The following is a 22,587-nucleotide window of genomic DNA, read 5'->3' as shown; positions in this document are numbered from 1 at the left end:
TTAAGATTACTACCCATATTATACCAAAAACAAGAGGCCCAATGGGCCTGTATCGCTCACCTGGCTCTACAGCAACTTTGCAGTTGATTGAGGTCATTTCTACAGATACTATGCTGATTACCTCTTTATTCAAATATCATAGTAAGCTAGGTTTATTCATATTAATAAATTTTCTAGTCCTTCATTCCAGCATTCTATTGACCTAATATCAGGTATCGGAGGCTCTTGGCTATCACAAAATTATTGTTTACAGATTTAAGCTGATTTCACCCCTGTGACCTTTAATGTAAGTCAAGATCATTTATTTTAACAAAATTGGTAGCCCTTCACCCCAGCATGCTGAAAGCCTAATATCAAGTCCCTGGGCCTCTTGGTTATTGAGGAGAAGTTGTTTGAAGATTATAGCCTATTCAACCCATGTGACCTTTAATGAAGGTCAAGGTCATTTATTTGAACAAACTGTGTAGCCCTTCACCCATGCATGCTACATGCCCAATATCAAGTCCCTGGGCCTCTTGGTTATTGAGAAGAAGTCGTTTGAAGATTATAGCCTATTTGACCCATGTGACCTTGAATAAAGGTCAAGGTCATTTATTTTAACAAACTTTGTAGCCCTTCACCCCAGCATGCTACAGGCCCAATATCAAGTCCCTGGGCCTCTTGGTTATTGAGAAGAAGTCGTTTAAAGATTATAGCCTATTTGACCCATGTGACCTTGAATGAAGGTCAAGGTCATTTATTTGAACAAACTTTGTAGCCCTTCACTCCAGCATGCTACAGGCCCAATATCAAGTCCCTGGGCCTCTTGGTTATTGAGAAGAAGTGGTTTGAAGATTATAGCCTATTTGACCCCTGTGACCTTGAATGAAGGTCAAGGTCATTTATTTGAACAAACTTTGTAGCTCTTCACCCCAGCATGCTACAGCCCCAATATCAAGTCCCTGGGCCTCTTGGTTATTGAGAAGAAGTTGTTTGAAGATTATAGCCTATTTGACCAATGTGACCTTGAATGAAGGTCAAGGTCATTTATTTTAACAAACTTTGTGGCCCTTTACCCCAGCATGCTACAGGCCCAATATCAAGTCCCTGGGCCTCTTGGTTATTGAGAACAAGTTGTTTGAATGAAAAAGTTGACGCCGGACGGACGGACGGACGCCGCACCACGGCATAAGCTCACTTGCCCTTCGGGCAGGTGAGCTAAAAAGTACCAAAGTACCAATCACATCAGAGGATTCACAGTACAGCAAATACCGACAAAAAAGAAAGCTCCAGATAAGCAACAACATATGAAGTCATAGAATTAAGCTTAGCCCTGTCAGCTTAACGCAGTGCAAATTGAATGACATCGCTACACTGAGATTATAAAAATAATAAAGTGTTATTTTTGCAAACATTTCTCATAGCTGTAAACTCTCACATGCAGAAAAGCAGTGATGGATACAGAAAATTGTGTAACTGAGGGCATGCCCCCATCAAATTGAAAAAAGAAGGGACTCTTGATTAGCCATATGGTAAAAGTTAAAATTTTGAAATTGGATCTGTTTTCAAGTTACTTCTTTACATGAATGACACAAAGTACTATTACATTTTAAGAATTGACTTATTGCATCATTTTCATTAAATAATTGCTATTCATAGCTGCTGAAAACAAAGTATTTGGTACACTAACACTTGGCAATAACAGTTTCTTTAAATGCAGAACTTTTAAAACAAAGACTGAATATCATACGCTAACATATTTTTCATTCTGAAAATGATCAAACAAAAATCAATGTTAATGTATAATGACCATCAAACTAGATCTATATCAACATGGTTTTTTTTGGAGAATGTTCCTTATTCATATAATTTCTTGTTGTGTCCGCTGCTGTGTCTTTATTACGGTCGGTGTTTTTATAGGGCCCACTCTCTACATCATCATGATGATGAGTCCTAAAGAAACGTGATATTTTTTTCTGTGTGGAGGTAGCTTCCGCCATGTTTGTTTGAGTTGTTAAAGGTCACATAAGCGCTTGGATTTTAGTCAAATTTTTAAGCGTTCTTGCGACTCAAGGAGTTTAACTCTAATTACGACTTCCGCCTAAACCATGTTTGTTGTAAAGACGACACCAATACGGTATTGTACTTGCTATAATTACGTTTGATTGATAAAAACATGTTTAAAAATATTATTAAACACATCTTGTACCCGCGTTACGTTGATACATATGCGGGTCACACTAGTATTTGTGAGTGAATTGGCCCCCGAATATTTTCTGCAAGTGGGGGCAAAACGTAAATTTTGGGGGATTTTAACAATCCCGTGCCCTGGATCTTTCACTGGAAAAGGAGACAATATGCAAGAAAAAGTTTCTTGTAATAAACAAATTCTCCATCCATAAACAATAATCAATAATTCAGTTAATCCAAGTGGAAGAAATCTTATGAATAAAACTTAATATACTGACTCCTAGATATCACTTAGGAGGATCTTGGGGTCAGTGACAACAAAAATGGAGAAGAATAGTTCATAGTCACATGCATTGTCAACAAAAGGCATGACCTAAAATATCTGCAAATCATCCTCATTGATATATAACAAAACAAGCATGCCTTTTTGGTAGATTGAAAACCATTACAGCACATTATCACTTACACAATACATTTTTTTATTTGCAGAATTAGCCACCATGGCCAACCTAGGTTAATTCACCATTAGTGAGATTTACCTGTAGATAAATGACTGTTAATGAGGCAGTAGTTACCTGTTTATCAAGGTAAGAAGGTGTTAGATCAGTGCCACCTCCAAACCACCATTGAGTTTTACCCGTCTGATCAGTCACCTCAAAGTAACGGTAGTTAAAATGGATTGTTGGAACATTGGGATTTTTCTACAAAACAAAGTAAGAATTAGTTCACGTAGTATGAATTAACTTCTCGTTAAGGAACGTATAGTCTAATTACAGGTGTAGATGACCAACTTGACCTCTGGTATAGAGGTTTCTTTATTTGAAAAAATGTTCTCCGAAGCTATATTTGAATTAAGACGAATCATTATGTTATGATATCATATCCTTGGACATAAATACCATTTTGTTTTCAACAAGATGCCTAGAGGGCCTGTATTGCTCCCAAGGATATTTCTCACAATCTAAAGCTGTTTCCAATCCCTTCCCATTTAATTTCAATTGCCATCTAAAGACTTCTTAACCAAAATTTCTACACACGTCCAAGAAAAAGAGTTGGTTTACTATGAATAATTTTTTTGTGAACACCTTTCCCAAGCATAACACTGTGTAAAGATTATACCAACCGGATGTATCACAGCACTGATTCCTGTGGCAAAGAATGGTAATGAAGTTCCTTCTAGAATCTTCCCTCTAAAATGAAATCAAGAAATATGAATTTTGAATATCTCTGGCTATCTTCTGCAATAATTTACAAATGTGCAAGATAACTATCTCCACTTTACCCTTGGCTACCATAATCAGTAAGTACATGTGTCATTTCTCCACTTTACCCTTGACTACCATTACCATTAAATACATGTGTCATTTCTCCACTTTACCCTTGACTACCATTACCATTAAATACATGTGTCATTTCTCCACTTTACCCTTGACTACCATTATCAGTTAATACCTATGCCATTTCTCCACTTTACCCTTGACTACCATTATCAGTAAATACATGTGTCATTTCTCCACTTTACCCTTGAATACCATTATCAGTAAATACATGTGTCATTTCTCCACTTTACTCTTGACTGTTATCAGTAAATCAGTACAATAATAAGTTACGGTCACTTGTTGCCGCACTAACACTAACAAGTCTTGTTTCAAAGTATCACCAGTATCATTTAAGTTCTAACGTATATAGTTTATCCTTTCTTACCTAGTATGCCGAAACATGTAAACCATTAAACCAATTGAAGATCTTCCTGTGGATGTTGTCTGGTCATCTTTACTAATTGTTTACACCTTTTTTATGTACCGGACTCGTATATTCCATTTGGAATCCATCCTAGGGAGACTACCGGACATATAGTACTACCTACACCGGACGTTGGATCTCATTTTCTTTGTATTGTTCTTGGTATAGTTTATCCTTTGTATATTTGGTTAAAATTTATTATGTAATTTTGTAACTTGTTTTCTTGGTAATTCAATGTAAAAATGAGCAGCCCCTGAGAACGCCAAATCTCAGTAAGCCTGAACAAGTTATAATGTTCTGTCAATAAATTTTTGTCTTAGTTTACATACTGTTTGTGTTGTGTATAAATTTGTCAGCAGAGCGAGGATGCAGGTATGTATGGGCCTTCCTATTCCTATATATCACTTTGCCAACTCGTCATGAAAGGATAACAAAATGTCAGGGTGTATCACTCCATCTTTCCGAGATAAACTAAGTTTGATGAGGTAAAACACACCCTAACCTGAGACTGACTTTAAAATCATTTTACCTTTCTGCTCTCATTTGTTGGACAGCTCCTGGAGGTAGATTACCATGAACAACAGAAATGTTTACTCCAGCTTTCTCAAACACTGTTCCATCTTGTAGAACACATGATATGCCTCCTCCTCCCTAAAGATCATAACATATCAAATCCACTTAGCAGATGAAAACATTCTACAAGTTGATGACTGCTAGACAGACAAGACATTATCAGTTCTGTCAAATCATATTTACTACAAACACACTAAAATGAAATAAATGAATAAAGTCAATACAAAAATAAGGAAGGATGGTTTACTATTAAAGAAAACCTTGAACCCTAACCTTTGACCTGGTGATATTTTCTGATAGTCTTACTGTTCCTCATTTGATTTATATTAAATCTTAATGATTTTATGAAGATTACAATATGTCACCATCATCAAATTTTCTTTATGTAATTTTAAGCTTAAATGGAAGACAAATCAGTATTTATATCTTACTTCTTTCCGCTGCCATCGGTCCACAAAGAACTTTTTGTCACCTTCTACATCCTCCAGTGCTTTACAAATTTCTCCCTTTAAAGACAATATTGAACTCTTACATAGCAGACAAAGAACAACCATCATAAAATTGGCTCCTGAATGCTTCACATAGTGCCTGACATCTATAATAAAACAACAATTCAGTACAGTTTTTACCTAATTAGAACACCTTTTTCTGGGAAAGAAGTTGTATATGTTGAACTTGCTGTTAACCTCTGTCTACAAAATCTACAGTCTGTTAACCCTTTTCTATTGTTTCTTTGCTTTCACTATCCCCAGTCACTAAGACAATATGGATGTATTTTAATTATTACCATTATTATTTCAAATTCAGGTAAAATACTTTCAATTTTCACAGTTTTATGCATGCATGGTAATCCGTAGAATTCATGATTAATCTCATTTTGAAACATGTTCTTTAGGTTGGTAAGTATGAATGTGGCATATCACAACAAGTGTTGGTTCGTGTGTGGCGTTTCTGTGACTACACTCCTTTTGTCCTCATTTTCTGTTGATTTTTTTTTCAGGTTGATAAAACCATGTATCTATCATCTCAAAAGGCTATAATTGTATAATGTATTGTGGGTAATATATTTATAATTGTGGTTTCCCAACAGAAACAAGTGTTTCCCAACAGAAGGGATTTCCCAACAGGAGGGGTTTCCCAAAAAGGCTCTAGTGTTTCACAAGAGGAGGGGTTTCCCAACAGCCCAGCTAGTGTTTCACAAGAGGAGGGGTTTCCCAACAGCCCAGCTAGTGTTTCACAACAGGAGGGGTTTCCCAACAGGAGGGGTTTCCCAAAAGGCTATAGTGTTTCCCAACAGGAGGGGTTTCCCAAAAGCCCAGCTAGTGTTTCACAACAGGAGGGATTTCCCGAAAGCCCAGCTAGTGTTTCCCAACAGGAGGGATTTCCCAATAGGAGGGATTTCCCAACAGGAGAGATTTCCCAACAGGAGGGATTTCCCAACAGGAGGGATTTCCCTACAGGAGAGATTTCCCAACAGGAGAGATTTCCCAACAGGAGGGATTTCCCAACAGGAGGGATTTCCCAACAGGAGAGATTTCCCAACAGGAGGGATTTCCCAACAGGAGGGATTTCCCTACAGGAGAGATTTCCCAACAGCCCAGCTAGTGTTTCCCAACAGGAGGGATTTCCCAACAGGAGAGATTTCCCAACAGGAGAGATTTCCCAACAGGAGAGATATCCCAATAGGAGAGATTTCCCAATAGGAGAGATTTAGAGTATAACCAAAAAGGTGTACTTAAAGCATTTAAGATACTCAGACATTTCAACATTTAGTAATTATGACCCTTGTGACTTTGCATATGATTCAAGGTCATTTCTAATGGAAAACTTTCTAGTACTCTTTTCCAAAACCCATTTCCATACTTAGTCAGGAATCTGCCCAATCCCTTACATATTGGCAGTACATAAAAGTGTCAATAAAAAAAATATACGTCTGATGAATCAGAAAAAAACACGAGTATGAAACATGGAATATTACAATGTATATATATAAAATATCTACTTACCTGTGCCATCATTATCATATAAAAACCTCTTACCTGTATTCTCATTATCATCATCTCCATCTTGGTTCTCATTGAAGTAGGATTCTGTACAATTATACAAATTGAAGATCCTATTAAGATATAGTAGGTAGCAATTGAAGCCATTAGGTACATCAATCTACTCAACATTTTGTATACATCCGACAGGATATGACTACAGGTAGTGAAAAAGTAGGGGTATCATTATCACAGAGCTCACACACATCCCCCGAATGACAAGTTAATGACAAATGGAAGTGAAAGTAAAACCATACATAATACACATTAGTACAAGGATAATATTTGGACATGTCAGAATTAGTTTTTTTTCTGTTTTTGTTGTTACAGGCATCGAATGTCACACTTTTTGTCTAGTTGTATGTCTGTCTGACATCAAATTCAGTTATAAGTTTTGCAGAATTTGTTATGCATTTAATAATAGACACAGAATATTATTATTGAACTTTGACTAAAATTTTGGGTTTTGTTTAATCACCATCAATTAATTAAGAGGGAGCATAAATGTTTTACAGACAAAATTCCAGTGTATCACTGTGCTGGGGGTGAAATTTCACTAATATATATTTTGGCTGTTTGTTTTCTCCAATATAACAAAACCTATCATTGGGTGGGTCATTCACCTACCATAATGTAACAATATCTATGATTGGTCGGATTACCTCCTCTAATGTAACAATATCTATGATTGGTCGGATTACTCACCTCTTTAATATGATAATACAGGGTATTTGTGTGTGGTTGATCACTCACCATCCCTAATGTAACAATATCTGTGATTGGTCGGATTACCTCCTCTAATGTAACAATATCTGTGATTGGTCGGATTACTCACCTCCTCTAATGTAACAATATCTGTGATTGGTCGGATTACTCACCTCCTCTAATGTAACAATATCCGTGATTGGTTAGATTACTCACCTCCTCTATTGTAACAATATCTGTAATTGGTTAGATTACTCACCACCTCTAATGTAACAATATCTGTGATTGGTCGGATTACTCACCTCCTCTAATGTAACAATATCCGTGATTGGTTAGATTACTCAACACCCCTAATGTTACAATATCTGTGATTGGTTAGATTACTCACCACCTCTAATGTAACAATATCCGTGATTGGTTAGATTACTCACCACCCCTAATTAACAATATCTGTGATTGGTTAGATTACTCGCCACCCCTAATGTAACAATATCTGTGATTGGTTAGATTACTCACCACACCTAATGTAACAATATCCGTGATTGGTTAGATTACTCACCACCCCTAATGTAACAATATCTGTGATTGGTTAGATTACTCACCACCCTTAATGTAACAATATCTGTGATTGGTTAGATTACTCACCACACCTAATGTAACAATATCTGTGATTGGTTAGATTACTCGCCACCCCTAATGTAACAATATCTGTGATTGGTTAGATTACTCACCACCCCTAATTTAACAATATCTGTAATTGGTTAGATTACTCACCACTCCTAATGTATCAATATCTGTGATTGGTTAGATTACTCACCTCCTCTAAGGTAACAATATCTGTGATTGGTTAGATTACTCACCTCCTCTAAGGTAACAATATCTGTGATTGGATCGGTCATCCATGCTGACCTCTTTATTTCTGTCCTGGACGCAGCATATACCTAAACAAAGAAACATTTTTATCTACTTACTTCAGTCGAATAAGAAAGCAACTTAGGAAATCTATTATGCAACAACAGAAAACATTTTGATGATGTAAGGCCACTTTTAATTACTTTTATTTCATTAAAACACAATCTGTATGCTAAAAATTCTCAATGTGAAAACATCCAATGATTGAATCAATAATCCAATATTGACATTACCTGTTGGCCTCTGAGATGGCAGACTGTTGCTGTTCCTATACAACCTCCCAGTAGTAATGACCTTTAACAGAAAGTTACACAAGCCAAGTGACATGATGATGTTATATTTATCTTTTTGTCTGTTACCAAATTTAATCAAAGTCAGGTGTCTCTAAATCACATATCACAAAATAAGAGGCTCATGGGGCCAGTATGATTTCATATTTCTGTCCGAACTATCACAGGAAAATGTTTCCAATAATGTTTTCCTTCACAACAGTAGTCCACTATTTCATTTAGAGCCAAGCATCATATTTTTTTTCTTTTCTTCTCATTATATAACAAAAATGCTTAATATCACTAATATCACAAATAAAATAACAAGAAGGTATTTTGAGATTATATTTAGCTTTACAACATCAGGAATCCTCAAGAAACAATCCATCGCCACTTGTATATATCACAGTTGTAATCTCAATTCACACTTTAATCAATATGCTAGATTATGATTGCTGTTATATGGCTGTCTATTACTACATCATTATGTTGTGGATATGCCAACTGAGTCTAAAGTTTCATTTCGACTCCTATAGTTATTTATTAGGAAGTACTAAAGATGTGATGGTAAGTTATATTATAGCTGCAGCTGTGGTGTAATCAAATATCAAATTAATTAAGCTCATGCTTAAATTGTAATGGTTTGTTTTTCATTAAATACTACAAAGTTTACAACACATTTTTTAGTTTCTTATATTCACTTAATATGATCTCATTTGAAACTGTAATTTCATTTGTTACTGATGTAGCATTGAATTGCAAAAACAATTTGTTTCACCAAATACTTGAAATAGACTGATTCTCTGTAGTATTTTTTTTTCTTATACTCTCCCTCCAGCATCATTTCCATACATTTAGCTATCAGATACACTTACTGTATTTATCCTAAAAAATAATCCTATTGGAGAGGGCTTTTTGGTGAGCTTATTATTTTGAGGTTGCTGATGCTGCTAAAATAAAGAAGGAGGCTAATCTAGGGACGGGAACATATTTGTGGATGAGTATGGTAATTAAAATATGAAAAAACATATCATTTTTGTTACGAGGGCTAATTGATATGTTAATTGTGAGCCTCATATTGAAGGATTTGAATATTACCGAAAGTACATATTGTATTATTTTTCAACATAATCCCCTTCAGTATCTATACAATTTTGCCAGTGGTGTTTAAGGGCCTCAATGCCACTTTTAAAGCACTGCTTTTGTTGGCTGTTCAGAAAGTCATCCACTGCATGTATGACGTCATCATCAGACTGAAAGTGGATGCCTGCAATAGCTGTTTTTTAGTTTTGGAAATAGATGAATGTCTGAAGGAGCAAGATCAGGTGAATAAGGAGGATGCTCAATCAATTTAAAGCTACAATCGTAGATGTTAGCCATGGCAATAACAGACTTGTGAACAGAAGCATTGTCCTGATGGAATAAAGCTTTCTGCGGCGCTTAAGTTTAATAGTTTCCTGTAAATGCCTCAGAAGTGAAGCATAGTATGTGCCATTTATTGTTTGTCCATTTTGGTGATAATCTATCAGCAGAATACCATCTGCATCCCAGAAAAGCAAGGCCATAACCTTCCCAGCTGATGGAACAGTCTTTGCCTTCTTTGGCAGGGAGAGGCAGGGGTGCTTCTATTGTTTCAATTGTTGTTTGGCCTCTGGGGTAAAATGATGGACCCATGTTTCAATCATAGTGACAAATCTCTGAAGAAAGTTGGCAGGATCTTCCTCAAAAAGGTTTAAGATTAGCATGCTATAATGTGCGCCTGGTGTGCTTCTGATCAACTGTCAGAAGTCTTGGTACCCATCGGCCTGAAAGCTTTCTCATTGCAAGATCCTCAGTCAGAATGGAATGTACTCTTTCTTGTGAAATGCCAACTCTACTGGCTATATATCTTTCTGTGACTTGTCTGTCAGTCATAACAATATCATGAACTTAATTGACTATTTCTGGGGCTGCAACATTGACAGGCCTTCCAGGACGGGGGTCATCATCAAGGCTCAGACTCCACCACCCACCTTTTCACTGTAGCATATGAAGGGGCATCTTACCCTAGTCTTGCTACCATATCATTATGGATATCCTAATCTTTCCCTAGTCTTGCTACCATATCATTATGGATATCCTTAGGTGTTAAACCGTTGTTATGCAAATATTGGATCCCTGCTTTTCACCAATTTTGTCCATTTTGCAAAAGCTGCTTGTCTTGTTTACTTTAGATTGCTACCTTGTCAATATAGCTGTACTTTAAAACAAATGAGACCAGTCCTTGGTTACACAGCCCTATATAGTCAGAGAATAGTAGGACTTAAAAAGAACATCCTTCAGTACCTCCTTCAATACGAGGCTCACAACTTATCAATCAGCCCTTGTACTTTTATTGAATGAAAACTTTTTTTTGTAATGAAAACCCATTTCAAAACATTGAATTTCAACAAAATGATTTTAAAAATACCAAAAATTCATTCATTTGTCACACCACCATCAACAAAAGAAGCTTTTAGCACCCTATGATTTTTTTCTTGCATAATAACAAAAACAAAATAATATACATGTACATCAAAACAAAACAGAGGGTTCCACAGACCTTAACAGACATCTGACTATGTAGCTCAAATACATATGTTGTTAAAAAAAATCATGTTGCACAATCACTTTACAAAATGGCCACTGAAGCTGCCAGTTTGAACTTTCAATGAAGCCAAAAAAAAAAAAAATGTCAGTTTCCATTCCTTAACATCCTCACTAATTTTCAGCTCAATAGCACCAGTGGAACTGGAGAAGGAGTTTGAAATGTGTTTTTAAGATGGCAGCCGTTTTTGGCTACCAAATTGAATTTCTGACCTGCTCAAAAAATAGTACACTTGGTTAGCACCTTATCAGGACCATTCATGGCAGGTTTCATATCAATTCCACAGGTGGAACTGGAAAAGAAGTGTTTGTTCAAGAAAACTATGTTTGAGCATTCATGTTACAAGATGGCTACTTTGGCTACCATGTTAAACATTTGATAAGATGGAAAGATTAGCACTTTGTTGTGTTCCATTCCTTAACATCCTCACCAATTTTCAGCTCAATGGCACCAGTGGTACTGGAGAAGTTCAAAATGTGTTTTTAAAGACAGCAGCCATCTTGAATTTTGGAACTTTCCAAAAAATAAGAACACTAATGGTCAGTACCATTTATGGATCATTTGTGGCAAGTTTCAGTTCAATTCCACTGGCAAATCTCAAGAAAAAGTTTAAAATATGAACAATTTTATATTGCACGACTGATCATAAACGCCTCAAGGGCTACTTGTGTTGTTAACATTGCTATTATATCTTATTTTAATTGTTGATTTTGTTTATTTCATAATTGGATAATATTATTGGTATTCCAAACAATACAGTAGTCATTTTTTGTTCTAAAACCTGATCAGCTGCCATCATCAAACTCTATTTTTCTCTCTTTTATGTAGGCACCCCCAGGATAATTTCTGATGAACACAGTTCATTAAATGAGATTACTTTCCAACTATAAAACAGATATCTTGAGAGCAATGAGTGTAGACTAATTATGGTAGTGTTTAAGAATTTGCTTGAAGGCACTGCAGAATATCTGGATTACAAGAACTGAAAAAGTATGGCAACCATCTTTAAGACAGGCTGAAAAGAGTCAAACAAAATATGAATGTAAAACACATTTGTCTCCAAGGCCAATAATTCTTCTACTTCTCTATGTATTTTTATATTTAAGAGAATGTATAGTTTGAAAAGCTACTATTGTCTGTTGGCACATGTATGTTACATTTCATGAACTACATGCTTTGTATTTCCTTTAAAACAATTGAATCACAAAGGTAGCAATATCTTTGTAAGTTGTGTTGTGAATTAACAGTATTTTTGTATGTTGTGTTATGAATTGATATTTTTGTATGTTTTGTTGTGAATTAACAATATTTGTGTATGTTGTGTTATGAATTGATATTTTTGTATGTTTTGTTGTGAATTAACAATATTTGTGTATGTTGTGTTATGAATTGATATTTTTGTATGTTTTGTTGTGAATTAACAATATTTGTGTATGTTGTACGTGTTATGAATTGATATTTTTGTGTGTTGTGTTATGAATTGATATTTTTGTATGTTGTGTTATGAATTGATATTTTTGTATGTTGTGTTATGAATTGATATTTTTGTGTGTTATGTTATGAATTGATATGTTTGTGTGTTATGTTATGAATTGATATCTTTGTATGTTGTGGTATGAATTGATATTTTGTATGTTGTGTTATGAATTGATATTTTTGTGTGTTATGTTATGAATTGATATGTTTGTATGTTGTGTTATGAATTGATATTTTTGTATGTTGTGTTATGAATTGATATTTTGTATGTTGTGTTATGAATTGATATTTTTGTGTTGTGTTATGAATTGATATTTTTGTATGTTGTGTTATGAATTGATATTTTTGTATGTTGTGTTATGAATTGATATTTTTGTATGTTGTGTTATGAATTGATATTTTGTATGTTGTGTTATGAATTGATATGTTTGTATGCTGTGTTATGAATAACATATGCTTAGCTAATATACATATAACTTATGATTATGATTGAAATTATTTCAGTGTCTTCCCTGGAGATCGAACCCTGGGCACCTGGCTTACTTTGAGATTAACAGCGCTCTTAGAGTCAGCAGAAGAGAAATTATCCCAAGTCAAGATGGTAGGGAGCAGCATAGTATATAGTATTTACAGATTAAGTAATCTTGTAATATTAACATGTTCATAGTATTGTATTCCTCATATAGAGTTTACCATGCTGACGTCATTCCACTGAAAATATTTCTTGTTTTACTTAGGAAGACTGGATTATAATTTCTTGACAGTTAATCCATAGGCTGAAATTCAAACAGAGACCCAAAGGGCCTGTATCAATTGTCTTTTTGTATCACAGCTGTAATAGGAAAGAGTAAGTAACAACAGGCCCAGAGAGCCTGCATCGCTCATCTGGATATTGAAGTAATCATAGTAAAATACTCTAATTTAAGTTTTATTACAAATATTTTCCTACTTTTTCAGCTGCCTCTCCATACAATGGTTCAAACTTAATGTGGACCAAATCCTGCCATTCATAAGGAAGAAGGATTTTAATTTTTTTTCTTAAATTTCCCCTTCGGCCTCAGAGAAGCCACATCATCTGTGTACACAACAATGGATCTCCTTTGCTGAATAATGCTCCAGACAAAATTTCATCGAAATCCATTTAAACATTCTGGTGATTTAAAGGATTTACCTCCATTTCCCATATGGCCCAAGGGAAGCCACATCCTCCCCTTACACAACATTGGATTTCTTTTGCACATGCGATAATGCTCCCGACAAAATTTCATCAAAATCCATTCAATTGTAAGGACTTAAGTGTCGATTTAAAGAGTTTACCACTATTACCCATAGTGGGCCTATACTCCTCTGGCCTCAGGGAAGCCACACCCTCGTACGAAAAATTGGATCCCTTGGTCCAATATTGCTGCAGACCAAACTTCATCAAAATCCATACAGGTGTTCAGGACTATAGTAGCAATTTAAAGGATTTACCTTTATTTCCCCTATTGATCTCCACCTCTTCCGGCCAGGTGCTAAATATGGCCACAATTGGCCTCGAACTAGCCAGTAGCCACCTTACACTCTCCAAGTGGTCATTCCTGCTAGCCTAGCTGACTAGTAAGGTGACCTTATACTCTCCACTTTAAAACGCCCCCAACACTGAGTGGTCAATGACAGTCCAAACTGTAAGGAGTAACGAAAAAATACTCTGCCCATGCATACTGGGTTTTCAAACTTAAGTGACTTCTTGCTCTCTCCCAGCGTAAATCTTATCACTAGGCCAAGTTAAACTCCTGTTAAGCCTCGATCCACCTTACATACTACATTTCTACATACTATATATTGGATGTTTTCTTGCTTGAACATGCAGTACTGTATTTCTAAAAAGAGACTTAATTTTACATTGACAAAGATGGATTTTCATCATCAACATAAATCCATGCTGAAATAATATATCGCAAAACATTGTCAACAAGAATGTAAGAATTGATCCTAAGATTTTAATTTTCCTAAATGTGCGTGTTTGCTACATGGTTTTACTTTTTAAAATAACATTAGGTAGACAGCATCATTTAAAGTGAATTTATTTGAATATAATTACAAATGTGAACAGCTTGTTTCCCCTAAATATAATAGGGTAAAATTTCATGTCATAATAGAAAGCAATGCATTTTTTTCCTTCATTTGACAACTGACATAATGTCAAGAAACTTATTTCGAGTTCGAAACCTACGTGGGGCAGTTGCCAGGTACTGACTGTAGGCCGGTGGTTTTTGAACTTGGCTGTTAATCCTTAAATGACCTTGGCTGTTAATAGGACGTTAAACAAAAAACAAAAACAAACTGATACAAGACTAGAGATCCCAGAGAAATCTGATATGTTACCTACCATTTTATGATTTTTTCTGTACTTTTTCATCTTCACTTTTTTGACAAAATATACTTCTGTTGTTCTGATCAGAACCTAAACTGGACAACGTCAGTTCTAGTTGTAACAGGGCCTGTTACATAAGTTACCCAACTACCCCACCTGTAGCTAACTAAGCTACAAGATAAACCTTAACACAAAATCAGCCATCTAAATATTGGACCAATAAGAAGCCAGCAAATGGCAGTCATTTTGTCAGTGTAATCAGACACCAGCATTGCGTCTCTGGTTATTATTACATACCGTCTTTTGTCAAGATATGGTTGACATTTTGTTGCTAATGTAACTTTATAGTGTGTCTTTAATTCATACAATTTATACTGATACTTCCTACCACATTTCATTTCAATGAAGAACAAAAGTTACAGCTCAAAGCCTCAAAATATTTTAGCTATTCAGAAGCCAGCAAATGGCAGTCTTTCAGGAAGAATTAAGAAGTCCCCAAACCTTGTTTAAAAGGGGACTTAAAAAGTGTTTGGTTTGGTTTGTTTTGATTAACAGCCTTTAACAGCATTTAAGGATGTGCCAGGTTTTTTGGAGGTGGAGGAAAGCCGGAGTTCCCGGAGAAAAACCACTGACCTACGGTCAGTACCTGGCAACTGCCCCATGTAGGTTTCGAACTCCCAACCCAGAGGTCGAGGACTAGTGATAAAGTGTCGGGACACCTTAACCATGGCCACCGTGGCGTGGCCCCTTCTTAACAAGTGCAACTGAAGACAAAATCCATGAAATTTAAGAAAACTAACAAGAACAAACATAATTCAACTATCATAATCCAAGATCTACTTTATTGTTAAGGATGGGGGCAGGTCTGGACGACTCAATTATGTAGTTTTATTAACTCCTCTATTTTCTGTTTAATTAATATTATATAATGCTCCGATTTGATTAATTCATAGTTTAAAAACACAGATTACCGTTTCCATTTCTTTTTCCAAATTCTTATATGACATGATACTACACATAAGGTACATGATTGTTGTTCAAATTAAGTAAATTGTTGTTCAAATTCAGTAAAAGTGATATGGATATTAAATTAGAATATTTACTTATAAGTACACCATTAACACTTAATGCACCAATTAATATCCATCAACAAACTTAAGCACCTAATTGGCAAATATCACCATGTGTAAAATCAGGGTTCATACGGATTATGTCAAACCAAATTCAAGGCTTTTTCAATGTCTTAATTAAATATTCAAGGCCCATTTTACATGTCATCCTAGTCATATTGAGAGGGAACAAGAGAATAAAAAGGCAACTTATAACTGTCCACTTGATCAAAATACAACTTGACCTGGCTATTCTTAACGTCTGTAGGGGAGGCGACATAGACAAAGTTGATTCCAAATGATCATTGGTCAGGGTTTCACTTATCCTAATGAAACCTTAAAATTCAAGGCTTTTTCAAGGCTGTAAACCAATTTTCAAGGCTTTTCAAGGCCCAAGGTGAAATTCAAGACATTCTCAAGGCCCGTGCTAATCCTGAAAAAGAATGGGTTAGTGTGGCCAGGACTCGTAACCTATCTAAATGAACACCCTAACCATTTGAGCTACATATTATGCATGACACCAGCATTCAGCAATGAGTCTGATTCTGCTACACATCCCTGTGAATCCATATCTTTTAACAGATTTGGCAAAGCAAAATCTCAAATGTTCAAGTTGACAATACTTTCCAGCAATCAATGGATGAAAAAGAACTGTCACCTTGGTATCAGATCACATGATCGTCACTAGATGCTAATGAATAAGGTCTTGTTCTTCATCAGAATATTCTGTTTTTCTGTTTAGCAGTGACTGTTATATGACAGGTGGACATTTGATTAACAACTGCTGTATCCTAAAATAGCCACATTATCAATCCATGGAGAAATAACATCAAGATTTACCAAAATAGTAACATTATTGCCATAAGAATTTAGATTTAACCAAGATGTGAAGGATTTTGCCACAAAACATGACGCCATTTCCTGTATGATTTTCACAGTAAACACAACAGTCTGGGGAGGATTATCACACATTTACAAAGAAATTAATATCATCAAAAACATGTGACGTCTTATTTTATTAACTGACGTATTCAGACCATTGTTGTTTCATTTATTTAATCAATTTAAAATCTGAACAACAGTTCTTTTTCTCTTTGAAAGCTTCAAACCATTTAGTTTCATTTTAGCATTGCATATTAATTCTAGTATTACATTCAAAATTCAGGGATTAAGCTTTTAGGGAAAGAAACCCTTTTAAAGCCAGGGGGCATGTATTGCTCACCTGGTTGGATTTGACACATCAAAATATATTCAACTTGTTAATAACTTTATGTGCTGATGTCAAAGAATGCTATGGTTATGGGGAAGGCATCTCAACTGTTTCAAAGATAAAACCCAGAACCAAAGTCCAGACTTCCAAGGGGTTTGAAAATACCCCAGGGGTTGTTTTTACAACATGATTGTGTTTAAAGAAACTAAGTCCATTGGGTGGGGAAAGACTCCTGGGATTATTTTTACATCAGGATGCAACCAGCAATTTTATTGCTTAGTTTCAGAGAGGAAGTTCTTTATAGCAATATAAGGAAATTGCTCCCTTTTGGCCCTGCCCCTCAGCCCCCTGGGGATCAGCTGGACCATTTGTAGCTTTTTAAATCCCAAACCCCCTAGGAATGCTGAGGTACGGACAAAAGCCCCCCTCCCCCCCGGACATTAGCCCCTAGGACAAAAGCCCCTTCACACTAATCAAAAAGTGCCAAGCCCCACCATTTGTACAATTTTGAATCCCAACCCCATAACACTGTTCCCAGTTAAATATGAGTGATATCCAATGCTTAGTTTCAGATAAGAAGTCGTTTATATCAATTTAGTCAAATTGACCACCTGTTGGCCCCACCCCTCAGGCCCCAGGGGGTCAGCCACACCATTTGAATTTTAAAGATTTTGGCCTATGAGGTCATTCATTTGAACAAATTTGGTAGCCCTTCACCCTAGCATGCCACAGGACCAATATCAGGTCTCTGTACCTGATTGTGATTGTTGCTTAAATGAAAAAGTTGACGCTGGACGAATGTCTAGCTAGCTTAACTACGAATGCCACACTATATAAGCTTATTGCCCTTCAGGCAGGTGAGCAAAAAAGTGTTAGACATCTTATTCTACCACTTGCACAGCTTATGTCTCAAGTGTCCTCATCTTCTCAAAGTCCAATTAATGACAAACTATGGGGGAAATTCAGTTTGTACATGTACTTAAAGAAAAAAAAACTCAACCCCTAGCTAAATGTAACAAGAGGCCCATGGGCCTTAACGGTCACCTGAGATTTGAATATTTCAGTTAATTTAATTGACCCTTTTTGAACCCACCCATCAGCCCCTAGGGGTCAGTCAGGGCCAACAGGTGTATACCATTAAGCTGATATCCAATGCTGATAATGTTAACAAAGTTAGAATGAATTCTGATAGAAATCAAACAAATAATAGTCAAAAATGTGATTTCCCTATATAAACTATAGTAAAATCTACCCCCTCCCCAGGGGCAAACTTGTGACCCCAGGGTCATGAAGTTCATTACATTAGTAAAGCACTATAAGACCCTTCCACCTATGAAGAGTATTTGATTCTGTCTTAATTGGGTCTTGAGAAGAAGATCTTTGAAATTTCAGTCTATTTGACCCTTTTTAGCCCCGCCCATCAGCCACTGGGGGTCAGCCAGGGCCAACAAGTGCATACCATCAAACTGCCATCCAAAGCTGATAATGTTAACCAAATTAGAATGAATTCCAATAGAAATCAAACAAATAAAAGTCAAAAATGAGATTTCCCAATACAAAATATAGTAAATTTTACCCCCTCCACAGGGGCAAATGTGAGACCCCTGGGTCAGGAAATTGACAATTTTGGTAAAGCACCTTAATACCCTTCAATCTATGAAGAGTATTTGATTCCATCATATCTGAGATTAGAGAAGAAGATTTTTGAAATTTCAGTCAATTTTACCCATTTTAGCCCTGCCCATTAGCCCCCGGGGGTCAGTCAGGGCCAACATGAGTAAACCATCAAACTGCCATCACAAGCTGATAATGTTAACAAAGTTGGAATGAATTCCAATAGAAATCCAACAAATAATAGTCAAAAATGTGATTTCCCTATATAAACTATAGTAAAGTTTACCCCCTCCCTAGGGGCAAACCTAAGACCCCTGGGTCATGAAATTCACAATTTTGGTAAAGCACCTTAAGACCCTTCCATCTATGAAGAGTGTTTGATTCCACTACATCTGAGAGTAGAGAAGAAGATTTTTGAAGTTTTAGTCAATTTGAACCTATTTAGCCCCGCCCCTCAGGCCCCTTGGGGGTGGGGACCATATAATTCACAATTTTGGTTGACCTTTAGCCATAGAAGCTTCCCGCCAAATTTCATTGAATTTGGTTTAGGGGTTTTGGAGAAGAAGTCGAAAATGTAAATTGTTTACGGACGCACGACGCACGACGACGGACAAAAGGGGATTAGAATAGGTCACTTGAGACTTTGTCTCAGGTGACCTAAAAACTTAACAGTGGTTTGATAATTAACAAAGTCGAAATTGACCATCTGCAAGATGCCCAGAGGGCCTACATTGCTCACCTGGATATTTCAGTATTCATGAGAAAACTCATATATCATATAATCTATATGACAATTATTTTCCTATTTTCTGAGATGCCTCGGTCTCCAAACAAGGGAAACAACACCTTTGTGTTTATACAACATTTGATCTCCTTTGCTCAATAATGTTCCAGACCAAATTTTATCAAATTTTGTTCAACTGTGCATGACTAGTAGAGATTTAAAAGATTTAGCTCTATTCCCTAGAGGGCCCTCCCCCTCTGGCCCCTGGGGAGTACTAACACCCACCATTTATGCACCATTTAGTTTCCTTTGGCAAATATTGCTCCAGACCAAATTTCATCAAAATCCATTCTGAATTGTTAGGACTTGTAGAGATTTAAAGGCATTACCTAAATTTCCCCTATTTTGCCACTCCTAGCTCTAGATCTCCGGCCCCAAAGCCACATCCTCCTTTTATAAAACATAGAATCTCCTTTGCCTATTAATGGTTCACAGCAAATTTCATCAAAATCTGTTCAGGTGTACACCGTGTTAAGGAAAAATAGCAATTTAAAAGATTTACTTCAATTTCCCCTAATGGGCCCTGCCCCTCCAGCCCCAGGGGAGCCACACCCTAGCTCTATACAATATTGGATCTCCTTTGCCCAATAAATCTGTTTAGTCATATAGGACAAGTAGTGATTTACCACAATTCCCCCTCCCCGTTTTTTCCCCTGAGGAACCACTCCCTCATCTTATACAATATTGGATCACCTTTGACCAATAATGCTCTGAACCAAATTTCATCAAGATCCATTCAGGCATCCAGGACTAGTACATGTAGTAATTTAAAGGAAATGTTGACAGAGGATGGACATTTTGTGCAATGACCAAAGTGCAATGGCCTTAGGGCCAGGTGAGCTAAAAATTCATCAAAACATCAATAACATTAAGAAACAGAATGTCAGAAATAGTAACATTATTGTCATAAGAATTTAAATATAACAATAACATGAGGGATTTGAAACAAAACATGATGTCATTTGCTGTAGAATTTTCACAGTTAACATAACAGTCCAGACAGGTTTATCACACGTTTACACAGAAACAAGCCAATTCTGTGAAACACCCGAGTCTCCTACCGAATGTGAAACAATATGACGAGAATGTACAGATATTCAATTTGTATTGGAACTATTTACACACACTGATTTTTTTGACAGACACACTGCATTCAAATTGCAGTTGATGGTATTAATGTGAAAGAATTCAGAAATAAACTACTAATGTTAGTAACCAACACCATAAGTTCAATGTAAGTGAACCTCAAGTAACATATGATCCTATGACCCAAGTATGATGATCCAGTGACAAGAGCAGTAGATCAGGCCTAAAACATTTTTTTACTCATAATCCACATATCACCCTAGGCATCTTTGTTAATATAATTCATCGATAAGAAATCTTTTAAAAGATGAAGGCTGATGCCAGACAGACAGTATCCATACCACTGCAATCGTATGCTGCCTTCTAGCAACTTTATATACAATTGGGAGAATTTGGAAATAAATATCTTGGCCTTGAAAATTCATGAAATAAATAATCTAACTTTGACAGAAGTAAAAATAAATATCCTGTATGTGCTTTTAGAAAGCATCTTATTACACACATATAATAAAGTATTATTATATCAACGATAAAAAAAATCTGCTCGTTTTCTATCATTAATATTGAAAGGTGGGGTCAACGCCTATGGAAATTAAAAACCGGTAAATTACTTTTTATGCATGTGAAACATGTCCAACACACAATTTCCTGCTGTTAAAAGTTTAAAAGTGAAGGACTAAATGACATCACTTTCATTGGGTGTCAGACAAGGCTATCATTTCTTGCTATACTTAAATGTTTACATTTAGTTATAAATATCTACTTATGCAATAAACATTCATGTTTTGTATGATGAATGGGAAAAGACATAATGATAATCACATATTTATTAGTTTTATCATAATGGTAACTTTATTGTCTATGTATACATGTATATACGTGTATGTGTACATGAACACCATCTTAACCTTAAGTAGTAAATATATTGGTATTAAGAACAAGAGGCCCAAGGGCCTTAACGGTCATCTGACTCTAAATTAAAGACACTTATACTATTGTAGTATGCATTCTCTGTAACGAGTATAGTGGTACTGTTGGCCATGGTGGCCATCTTGGAATTTGGATCAACCCGAAAAATAACAACACTTGATCAAAACTATCTCAGGATCATTTCTGTTAAGTTAGACCTGAATCCCACTGGTGGAATTTGAGAATAACCTTGAAGGTGTTGTTCAGGAAAACTATGATTGTGCAATCATGTTACAAAATGGCCGCCGTGCCTGCCATGTCAAAGTTTTTATGAGGCCAAAAAAGAACATTGTTGACTCTCTTTCCTTAACATCATCTCCAATTTCCAGCTCAATGGCACCAGTGAAACTGGAGAAGAAGTTTAAAATGTGTTTTTCAAGATGGCTGCCATGACAGCCATCTTGGATTTCTGACCAACAACACTTGGTCAGGACCATCTCAGGATCATTTCTGGTAAGTTAGAGCTGAATCCCACTGATGGAATTTGAGAAGAAGTTTGAAATAGCTGTTGTTCAGGAAAATCATGATTGCGCAATCATGTTACAAAATGGCCGTCATGGCTGCCATGTCAAAGTTTTTGAGAGGCCGAAAAATAACAACACTTTGTTGGCTCTCCTTCCTTAATATCCTCACAATTTCCAGCTCAATGGCACCAGTGGAACAGGAGAAGTTTAAAATGTGTTTTTCAAGATGGCTGCCATAGTGGCCATCTTGGATTTCTGACCGACCTGAAAAAAAATCAACACTTGGTCAGGACCATCTCAGGATCATTTCAGGCATGTTTCAGCTCAATAGCACAGGTAGAACATTAGAAGAAGTTCAAAATGTGTTTTCAAGATGGCGGCTATGGTGGCCATCTTGGATTTTGGATCGGTCCGAAAAATAACAACACTTGGTCGGGATCATTTCAGGCAAGTTACAGCTCAATAGCAGTGTTGGAACTT

At 36.2% G+C, this 22,587-nt stretch overlaps 1 protein-coding gene across 1 annotated transcript in view; it reads right to left on the bottom strand.

Annotated features, from left to right (window-relative positions):
• The window catches only part of LOC117327886 (oxygen-dependent coproporphyrinogen-III oxidase-like), a 52,732-nt gene that overhangs the window by 21,406 nt on the left and 8,739 nt on the right, over window positions 1-22,587 (bottom strand). Inside the window, exons 3-9 of the mRNA XM_033885115.1 lie at window positions 8,378-8,438; window positions 8,093-8,173; window positions 6,525-6,575; window positions 4,917-4,991; window positions 4,442-4,563; window positions 3,293-3,359; window positions 2,745-2,870 (exon numbers count right to left, since the gene is read on the bottom strand). Of these exons, the coding sequence (XP_033741006.1) occupies window positions 2,745-2,870; window positions 3,293-3,359; window positions 4,442-4,563; window positions 4,917-4,991; window positions 6,525-6,575; window positions 8,093-8,173; window positions 8,378-8,438 (583 nt within the window). The remainder of the gene's footprint in view (window positions 1-2,744; window positions 2,871-3,292; window positions 3,360-4,441; window positions 4,564-4,916; window positions 4,992-6,524; window positions 6,576-8,092; window positions 8,174-8,377; window positions 8,439-22,587) is intronic.

This window comes from Pecten maximus, chromosome 5, assembly GCF_902652985.1.
Source record: "Pecten maximus chromosome 5, xPecMax1.1, whole genome shotgun sequence".
Classification (NCBI taxonomy): Eukaryota; Metazoa; Mollusca; class Bivalvia; order Pectinida; family Pectinidae; genus Pecten; species Pecten maximus.
Note: the sequence above shows the minus strand (reverse complement) of the source record. Positions and strands in the feature narration are given on the sequence as shown.